The sequence below is a fragment of the Elephantulus edwardii genome, unplaced genomic scaffold (assembly GCF_000299155.1).
Source record: "Elephantulus edwardii isolate Elephantulus edwardi_28Jun2011 unplaced genomic scaffold, EleEdw1.0 scaffold00025, whole genome shotgun sequence".
NCBI lineage: Eukaryota > Metazoa > Chordata > Mammalia > Macroscelidea > Macroscelididae > Elephantulus > Elephantulus edwardii.
In genome coordinates this window covers 9116468-9127508 of record NW_006399775.1, presented here as the reverse complement: position 1 = coordinate 9127508, position 11041 = coordinate 9116468, and the positions used below count along the sequence as shown (strand labels likewise).

Here is an 11041-nt window from a genome sequence, read left to right as displayed (position 1 = left end):
GGTTCTCAATTCTATTCCATTGATCTATGTGTCTGTCATTGTACCAGTACCATGCTGTCTTGACTACCACGGCAGTGTAGTAGGATTTTAAATCAGGAAGTGAGATGCCTCCTACCTTTTTTCTATTTTTAAGAAGTGCTTTGTTTATTCGTGGCTTCTTTCCATTCCAAATGAAGCTGGAGATTGCCTTTTCCATCTCATTGAAGAATGGAATTGGTATTTGTTTTGGTATTGCATTGAATGTGTATATTGCCTTTGGTAGTATTGCCATTTTCACAACATTGAGCCTTCCTATGGATGGGACCTTCTAAGAGTCAAATCCCTATGCACTTCCAAAAACTTCTCCAACAGAGTAAAATGGAAACCACAGAATGGGAAAAAATATTTTGTAATGATATGTCTGATAAGGGACTTATATCTAGAATTTATAAAATACTCGAATGTCACAACAAGATAAACAACCCAATTGCAAAATGGGCACAGGTTATGAACAGACAATTCACAAAAAGAAGACCTTCAAATGGCAAACAAACACATGAAGGAATGTTCACAATTTCTAGCTCTAAGAAAGGGGCAAATCAAAGCAACTGTGAGATATAATCTCACCTCAGTAAGAATAGCAAAATTTAACAGAGCAGCAAACAATAAACTTTGGTGAGATTATGGAGAGACTAGAACCCTTATTCACTGTTGGTAGGATTGTACAATGGTGCAACCACTATGGAAGGCCGTATGGTGCTTTCTCAAGAAATTAGAACTAGAAATGCCATTTGAAATAGAAATGCAATTCCACCACTCGGAATATACCGTAAAGAAAACATAACTACCACCCATGCAGATATATGCAAACCCATGTTTATTGCAGCTTTGTCCACAATAGCAAAGAGTTGGAAACAACCTAAGTGTCCATCAACAAACTAATTGATTGAGAACCTGTGCTCTGTTCACACAATGGAATATTACACAACATTAAAAAACAAGGAACTAATGAAATATTATACGAAATGGGTGACTGTGGAGGACATTCTGCTGAGTAAAATATTTCAGTCACAAAAAGACAAATTCTGCATAATGCCATTGTTATAGAACAGGATTGATACGGGGCTTGGAGTGAAACTAAGTAAAGAAAAGATAAATAATGTACATGGCATTGAAACAGATGAGGGAAAGAACTATAAAAAAGGAATATATGATTAGGTATTATTGGCAGGACAAGAGTCCAGAATATGAGTTGCATAGTAAAGTGGTCCGGTGTGGGTGGAAGGGGCTGTATAATAATAAAAGAACATTTTTTCCAAAGAAAAAAGTGAACTGGTGGTGAGGGGAGGGTGGCAGGGAGGAAAACTTGCAACAATGAATAAATAGAAATCTAAGTTTTTTGTAAACTTTAATTAAAATCTAAAAATGAAGAATTACAGAGAGGAAGTGGGGGAAATGTCATAATATTACTGGTATTATAATTAATATTATAAAACAACATCCATATGAACTCATTAAATAAAACCAATATATTCTATAAACTTTTACTCAAGTTGTAATAAAAATTTTAAGAGAGAATTAAAAAGAGAAAAAACAGATAAGTCTTAGAGAAAGTATGGCTAGAATGCTTCTTGGAGTGAAAATGACAAAGCTTCATCTCACATACTTCCGGAATATTGCTAGGAGAGGCTATTTCTTGGAGACATCGTTCTTGGGAATGTGGAGGGTCAGCAAAAGTGAGGAAGACCCTCAGCCAGGTGGATTGACACAGTGACTGCAGCAGTAAGTGGCTCAAGCATGTCAGAGATGATGAAGATGGCACTGGACAGGACGGCGATCAGATCTATTGTTCAAAGGATCACTATGAGTCATACTCTACTTAATGCCACCTAACAACAGCAAACTTTTAGAAATTATCATGGTAGAAGCAGTTATCATTATCCAGATCAGTGGCTTCTTACAACAGATGGAGGCATGGCTAGTTTGCACTGAAAGATGGGGGGATCTGACATGACTAATACCACTTTTCTTGTTAGAACTTATCCTAGTTTTCATTGATGTGTGGAAAGTTCACCATGAAAATTCTAAATATTGAAGTCACTTTCAGATATATAGACACCAGTTTTTCCATGCACAATCTCAAGTTTATGCTTGTGAAAAAGAATAGCAGTCCTTTAAGATGTGTTCCACAATATAGCTTTATCCTTAACAATCAAGATGTTTTGATTTTTATAGATTCCTGCTCTTTTTTCATCTAGTTTATTAGATACTGATACAATTCATTGCATGTGTGTATGTTAATACATATATATTTTTTCTGCCATCAGTTGTTCTTTTTAGTTGTCTTTAAATTAATTTTGACTCATAGCAACATGGTTAGAACAGGGTGGAACTGCTTCATATGGTCTCCATAAACTGTCACCTTATGGAAGCAGAATGACAGACTTCTTTTCCATGGAGCTGCTAGGTGAGTTTAAACAGCCAATTGTTGGTTTGCAGATTAAAGATTTAACTGACAAGCCACTTATAAATCAATATATATATTTTAAATGCAGTTATTGTATAAGTCTATAAATACCTTACTACTGAATAGGAGGCTAAAGTATGGTTTTTATCAATCATTGTTTTCAGGTCAGTTGAATAATATATGCATATCTATCTTAGGGCTATATGACATGAAAAGTAAAATGAAATTACTTTAAATCTCAATGCCACAGATGAAACAAGGAAACCTTCACAGAAAAACATACGAGAATATTTTCATGACCTTTGGAGAAAACAGTTGGATTTGAATCCTTTGTCTTTAGGATTGCAACACAGTTTCTTAGCATTAGGCCACCAGAGCTCAATCTTTTTGTTAATCCATAGAAATAAGTGGTTAAGTTAGCAAAACACTATGTGCAATAAAAATATAACCTAAACTAGACCCCTCCACCCTCCCAAGCATGATGTCCCTCTCCAAGGACTGGCCACTCCTTACAACATGACCAAAGTATGTTAGATGAAGCCTCAGAATCCTTCTCTCCAAGGAGCAGCCCGCTTTAAGCCTCTCCAGGATGAATCTGTTTGTTTTCTTAGCAGTCCATGGTACCCTCAATACTCCAGCACCACAGCTCAAAGGCATCAATTCTCCTTCTATCCTCCTTAGTTATTGTCCAATGCAGGCAAAGGAGGGGAAAGCCCTCTATGAGATGGATTTATTCAGTGACTAGGATAATTGGGATGGGGGTATCAGAGACAGAGAACAGAGCAGAGTTTAGGGCTGTTGTACATAGGGTCACTATGAGTCACAAGAGACTCGATGGTACATGACAACAACAACAATAAACTAGACAGCAAATTCAAAACATCATTGCCATCAAGTTGGGATTGACTAATAACTGACTATTCAGGCAATTTTCTAAGACAGTAAATAACAAGGGAGGAAACTGTCCATCTTTCTCCCCTTGGAGCAACTAGTGGATTTGAACCATTAGCAAGATGTCACATTTGGGTTAGTAGTGCAACACCCCATGGACCATATCACTAGAGAATGTAAAAAATCCAGTCAGTTAGGTTGTGATTTACAAAATCCTGCATGCTGTGTAGTATTTCATCATGTGAATATACCAGAATTTCTCTAATTAATTTTGGTTGGGCTGTTTCCATGTTCTTGCGATGATGTTGCTATGAACACAAGTCTCCATTTGTACCTCAGTTCTTATTTTCTTGAGATATAGTCCAAGCAGTGGAATAACTGGGTTATATGGAATTTCTATGTTCAACTTTCTGAGGAAATGCCAAGCTGCCTTCCAGTGTGGTTGTACCATTTTATAATCCCACCAGCAATGTTTAAGAATTCCTGTCTCTCCATATCCTCTCCACCATTTATTACTTGCTGTCCTGTTACATTTTGCCATTGCTTTTGGAGTGAGATGGTATCTTATTGTTGTTTTTATTTGCATCTCTCTTATTGCCAGTGATTTGAGCATTTCTTCATGTGTCTGTTGGCCATCTGAATATCTTCCTCTGTGAAAATTCTTTCCATATATGTTGCCCAAATTGTAATTGGATTATCAGTCTTTTTACTTATGGAAGCCTTATTGTATTCTATAAACTTTAGATAGGAAACTTGTACACCAATGCTCATAATTGCATTATTCACCATCACAAGAACGTGGAAATAGTCCAAATGTCCAACCACAATCATATGGATTGAGAAATTATGGTACATTCATGTGATGGAATAGCTAAATAGCATGCAGGAGTAATGAGTTTGTAAATCATTACCTAACTTGGGAGGGACTAGAGAGCATTATATTAAGTGAACTAGCTTAGTCCCATAAATACTTTAAGGATAAATAATAAAGAAATAGAAACATAAACATAAATAATAGAAATAGAAATATAGAAATAAATAGAAATAGAAATAATATACCTATACCTATACCTATACCTATACCTATACAACAATACAGGACTCTTTCGAGGCCCTGTAATTGGAATGAGTCCACTTTAAATCCTTTCGCGAGGATCCATTGGAGGGCAAGTCTGGTGCCAGCAGCCGCGGTAGGCCGATCGCACGCCCCCCGTGGCGGCGACGACCCATTCGAACGTCTGCCCTATCAACTTTCGATGGTAGTCGCCGTGCCTACCATGGTGACCACGTGTGACGGGGAATCAGGGTTCGATTCCGGAGAGGGAGCCTGAGAAACGGCTACCACATCCAAGGAAGGCAGCAGGCGCGCAAATTACCCACTCCCGACCCCGGGAGGCAGTGACGAAAAATAACAATACAGGACTCTTTCGAGGCCCTGTAATTGGAATGAGTAGTGTGTGATATCTATACATATACCTATACATATACCTATACATATACCTATACCTATACCTATACATATAAATACATGAATACATAAGGATAAATACTATATAAGAACATTATTGTAGAAATAGATAACTAGTAAAAAGTGAGGATTTAAGGGCAGGAAGGTGGAAGCAGAGAGATGAGGATGAGGGATGTGTGAGGATAGGGTCACACAATTTAATGGGTGGAGGGAGGAGTGAGTTAAAGAAATGGGAAAGATCCAGTAGGAAAACCAATGTCTATAAACTTTGTAGTATAAAATTTAAAGAAAAATATAAGGAAAAAAAGAAATTAAGATAATATAAACAAAATGAGAGAGGTGCAAATCAAAACCATAATGAGATATTATTTCATGACAATAGCAAAGTTTAACAGGACAGAAAGCAATAAATGTTGGAAAGGATTTGGATGCATTGATACTTTCATACACTGTTGGTGGTATTGTAAAATGGTACAATCATTATGAAAGGCAATTTGGTGTTTCCTCAAAAAGCTGAGCAAAGAATTTCCATATGATTCAGCTGTTCCACTGGTAAGAGTGTACCCCCAAGAAAATAGAACTCATAACAGCCTTATTCACAATAGCAAGAACATGGGAACAGTACAAATGTCCATCAGCAAATGAATGGATTGAAAAATTGTAGTGAATTCTCATGATGGAATACTATGCATTTTGGAAAAGAAAAAACACAGGAAAGGCTAGAAAGGACTAAGCTGAATGAAGTAACTTAGTCTCCTAAGGATAAGTGTTGCATAAAACTGTCATTGTAAAAACAGAATAATAATTAGTAAGATGTGTATAAAAATCCAAATATGAATGAAGAAGGGGTAGCGGTCTGAGGGTGTGGGAGTGGGGCTGAGAAAATAACTGGAGAATGACAGAGTTTGGTGTGTGGAGGAAGAGGGTGAAAGAATTAGGAAAGATCTAGGAGTAATCTGAAAAGACGGGGTAGTAGTGAGCATGGCTCAATGGTGATTAATTTCATAAGACAATATAAAAAAAGTTCAGTATATGGAACATAATATAATATAAATGAAAGATTATAACACATAATTTTTAAAAACCATTTAAAAATACACATAACTTACACACACAGAACAAACCAAAAAACCCTGTGGTGTAGTTCTACTCTGTAATGTTTAAGATTGTCATTAATTAGAATCCATGTGACAGGAACTAGCAACAATAAGTGAAATATCTATAACAGAAAAAGGAATTCAATTACTTTGGCTATAATATGGAGAAAGGAATAGTTTAATTTGAAGCCAAGTTGTCTAATTTTATTTCAATTGAGGTTAGTGACAGGAAGAAAGTGAAGGGAGAAGTGGAGATTTTTAGAACTCATTTTAGAGCTAGAAATATGAGACTTGATGTACTGTGGATAAAGGATTTAGAGGAATAAACTTTAAGTCTTTAGTTTCTGTATTGAGCAATCAGGTGAGGATCATCGCAAGTTTCTGTGTTTAAAAAAATAAGGATGATTTTTAAATACTTTATTTGGAAAGACGGTATTGTTGCTGGGTCTTTATGTTCCTTTCTGTTTTGCAATTTGTGTTTCAGCTATCTGCTAAGTATCCACATGAAAATAATAAGTAGCTATCAGGATCTCAAGCATATATGAACGGTACAGATAACACAAATTTTACACAGGATCTCAGTCAGGATGGGTATCTAATTGTGCTAAAGCCAAACTTACATGACAAAATTAAGAAAATATGCACACAATACCTGTTGTTGCAAGCTCCTGTGATAAGTCTATATTTGTTTGCCAGACAAGTATTTGGACATTTTGGTGGTAACATATAAGGCAGGCATCCTGACATGTTTGCAATGGTGTTCAGAAGATCTTCTGATAAAATATCTGAGAGAAAAATGAAAAAATTCAGAAACATTCTATTTTTAAACACCAATCTACCTACTAAGGTAAATTTGCTGTTGGTTTAAAAAAAATGTCCCGGTAATATGAATTTGAAGTAAAGTAAATTAATACACTTAATAGTAACTTTTTACTTAATAACAATTGAGTAAGCAGAACTGATTCCTCTATCATAGCACATCAAGGGTCCACATGAAATTTACTGTGAATCATCCCGGCAGCACATAACCACATGTCTGAATTATTAATCATCATTTATATGATACCTGTCTTTGTAATTAAGTTTGAGAACTATAGAATACATAAAGAAGTGTGAAATACATAATAGAGATTATGAAATTTGTAAAATATATTCACTACGTTATTGCTCACACATGAAATCAAAATCTTTTTTTTTAAGGAAGAAAATCTTCTTTTACAATTTTTGTTTTCTCATTCAATTTCCTTACTTTCTTATTTTTGGTTAATATGTCTTATTTTTTGACCTTTCAGTAAAACAAATGGAAGAATTCTGAACTCCTGGAGAGATAAGCAAGCAATTTACTTTTCAGAATCTCATTTGCCACATCTACTATGCTAATCAGCTGACCTGGAGTCTCCATTGTAACCATTGTACTACTGAAGCGTTTGTACCTAGCAATTGCTCCAAGGCTTCAGCAGAAAAGGAATACATAGTATTTATCCCCCTAGAAAACTCCTTTGGCTAAGTTTGCTAAAAGCATTGATGAATCAATCTAAAACACTCTATTCTTCATCATATTGATTTTTTATTTCCTTTATTGTAAATCTTCTCAGATTAGTGTCCCGCAAAGCAGTTTCTTGCCTATTCTGTTGTTATTTATATATTATTCAAGAAGTCAGAGCAAGGCTTGCTTTGTTGACCAATTATTTCTCCACAATGGTTTCTATAAATCTCAAAATATAACTTTTGGGCTTTGATTATCCAGTTCCAAAGAAACTGAGATATTTATTAGGACTTAAAAAGAGAAGAACCAAATTCTGAAAAGATACACATTTGATCTACCTTGAAATTGGAGACAGAAAACAAGACATTACATAACTAATGTTCACTAAATAATCTAAGTTAGATGAATTTTAGAAAAGTGGTTACATAAACTTTTGACCATAATTCACATTCTGCTGTCAGGTGACTATCAAACTTTTTATTATTGTATGACTATCAAACTTGAAAATACTTTATAACATAAAAATGCTCAAGAATAGTAATATAGTAATATTACTACTATTGGTTAATTTAATAATCATGCTAAACCAATGAAAAGCAACAGCTGGAAGGAAACACATTTCATTGTCATTAATTATAATAGTGAAATAATGAACAGCCCTGGTGGCACAATGGTGAAGCTAAAGACAATGGTTTGACCCACTACAGGAGAAAGCTATGGCAATCTACTTTTATAAAGATTATAACCTGAGCAATTTCATGGGACAGTTGTACTCTGTTCTGTCAGGTTGCTATCAACTAAGACAAACTCAATGGTAACAGATTTAAGGAAGTGGCAGGGTTTCATATCAATTTGTTTTCCCGTCTTAATATTTCACATTTCCATATAAGCTATGTTTATAGTGTTGTTGTTGTGTACCCTCCAGTCATAACCAACTCATAGATGACCTTTGGGTGGGTTTTCAGAGGCAGTAAATTGCAAGGGAAGAGACTGCTCATCTCTCTCCTGGGGAACACTGGTAGATTCCAGCCTTTGGGTTGCCTTTTCTTGCCTTTGGGCTGACAGACAGGACCACTCCTTACCAGTAAATTCACAAGAGTCCCTATGTGTATACTAGAAATAAAAAAACAAACAAACAAAAAAAACCCAAAAAAACAAAACCTTGAGATTTTAGGTTTCTTAATTTCTACATTAGGAAGCACTTGCTGAGGTCATGGTCTATAGGGAGTTGTACAGCTTAACACAAAGGTGGCACTTCTCAAACAGATCACAATCACCAAGGGCTCATGGGAGAAAGATGGGCAATTTCTTCCCGTGAGATTCAACCTCCAGATAAATGGCGGGAGGGTCAACTCTAATTCAGTTCTGACTTGACAACAATGAGTTGAGTTAAATTTTACATTGTGACACAGACCAAAACACATTAGTTTAAACTTGATAATTGCATAAACAATTCATTGACCTGGGCTTTAAGAGTAGAGATTCTAGATTATTAATAAGACCAACTAATTATCGCTTCTAATACCAGAGGTAATTCATATATATCTATCTCTATCTCAATATCTCTACCTAGATACCTATATAGTTTATAATGTGGTAAGAAAGCAGATCAGCAGTTCATAGAAACATTTTTAACCACATTGTCTAAAACAAAATCCGTTTCCAGTGAATCTTAGGTTACCAGAAAATCAATTAAACTTAAGTGCCCTTGTATCTGAAAATTCTGATTAATCCTTGTTTAGCTCTGTCTGTCTGATTCTAAAGGCTGAGGTAATCAATAATAAGTTAATTTAGCTAATTAGGTGAAAGAACTGAGAAACCAAGTTGCTGTTGGCATAGCACTGAACAAACTGAAAGCTCAATTAAATAAAGAAAACTCACTTTCTTTATATCACAGAAGTTCCAAGTATATCTCAGTATAACAATCATTGTAAATGTAATAGCATTTTAGATTTAACTGGCTTGCTCTTCAATTTTTTTTTTTTTTTGTTTTGGTCTGTCAATCGCTGTCTGAGTGAGCAGGACTAGTGTTATCATTTCCTTTTTAGAGATAAGGAAATGAATCCTTGAAGGCCTTCATTCTCAGAGGCATTGAAGCAATAGTGAGGAAGTGTGAAGACTAAGATGTTTCTAGTTTTCTCATTATAATGTGCTTTATACCACATAAATTTGCTTCATGAAAGAACATATATCAATGAGCTCCTCAAATTTTAATTAGGCAGGCCAGCCATGAAAAAACTCCCAGTTTATTTCATATCATAAAATATAGGAGATTTAGCTTCTTGGGCTAGCTTTCCAAATTGGAATTGAGTAACAGAGGAATAGTTCTGTTAGAGATAATAGTGCGTCTACTTTTGAAGCATTTTTACAGAAGCACTGCTTTTGTTTTGTAAGTGAATAAAAATCACACACTTAGCATTAAACCTATGCACGTCCCTTCCTTTGCTTCTGAACAGTGTTAACATATTGTTGAAGGTGGTCTGTTTTCTCTGAAAAATTGGACTATCACTTTGGGGCACTATAAGAGGAGGAAGTATACTTACCAGTTGGATGCTGTGATTGTTTCTGCTCCAAGACAACCTTTCTTTTCAGGGCTTGTATGGAAGTTTCCATTACCTCAGCTGCATGGGAAATGGCTCGGCTAGTCGGTTCAGGGAGTTTGGAAAAGGACAGAAGCTGAGCTGGAGTATTTGCTTCCCTTTTCTTGAGGTTCCTATAGCCCCAAAAGAGAAAAAGTAAATATATTCTTATTTGATAGTTGTTGTTGCGTTGTGTACTGTTGAGTTGGAACAGTGGATTTTCAGAGGCAGTTAATTGCACGATAGGAGATTGCCCATCCTTCTCCTGCTGGTGAATTAGGTCCAAACGCCTTGGGGGACTGCAGAGCAGCGTCTTGCCACTAGGCGCCAGAGCTCCCTGGGTAAATTATTTATTTCCTCTATAAGCAGGCATTGGCTGAACAATTACTACACACCAGGCGGTATGCTAGGTACAAAGATTAATGTATGCATAGATAAATCCGATTCTGTCAACAAGAGTCATATAAATTAGTATAAGTAGTAAGCTATAAAGGAAAATAAAAGGTCAATATACTCAGTATTTGTCACTTATAAAACTTTCATATCCACACTTGTTTTATTCTCACATTGTTATGTGCCATGTAGTTGGTACTGATTCGTAGCTGGCCCTCCAGTGGGTTTTCATAAACTAAATTCCATGGGAGAAGATTGCTCTTCTTTCTCCCATTGAGCAATTGGTAGATTTAAACCATGTGCCTTTGGATTGGCAATACAACTCTTTACCATGAGGTCTCCAGAGCTCTCCTCATTCTCATAGCATGTTTATAAAGGGAATGTTCAGCAAAATTTCAATTAACTTCTATTTTCTAATTCCTTAAACTCAAACAAGAAATTGTATAGTGAAAATATCCAACTCCCATAGCCAGCAAACACTGAGGTTGTGATTTGACTCTAAATTTTACATTCTTTCCATTCCAATTCAGAGTGCATTAACTGTTAACAACAAAATGTGGCAACTGAGGTACTTATTACAGTCCTGCCACTTTAAGAGAACATTATAAAAACAAAAGTGTGGGAGAATTGTGTCCCAGGGAGGGAGTGTTTCTTTTACTTTTGAAAGAGAGGAGTGAACTG

General features: G+C 35.7%; 1 protein-coding gene across 1 annotated transcript in view; it reads right to left on the bottom strand.

Annotated features, from left to right (window-relative positions):
• Window positions 1–11041, bottom strand: part of TPO (thyroid peroxidase) — a 202578-nt gene that overhangs the window by 173872 nt on the left and 17665 nt on the right. The window contains exons 3-4 of the mRNA XM_006882918.1: window positions 9932–10101; window positions 6555–6687 (exon numbers count right to left, since the gene is read on the bottom strand). Of these exons, the coding sequence (XP_006882980.1) occupies window positions 6555–6687; window positions 9932–10101 (303 nt within the window). The remainder of the gene's footprint in view (window positions 1–6554; window positions 6688–9931; window positions 10102–11041) is intronic.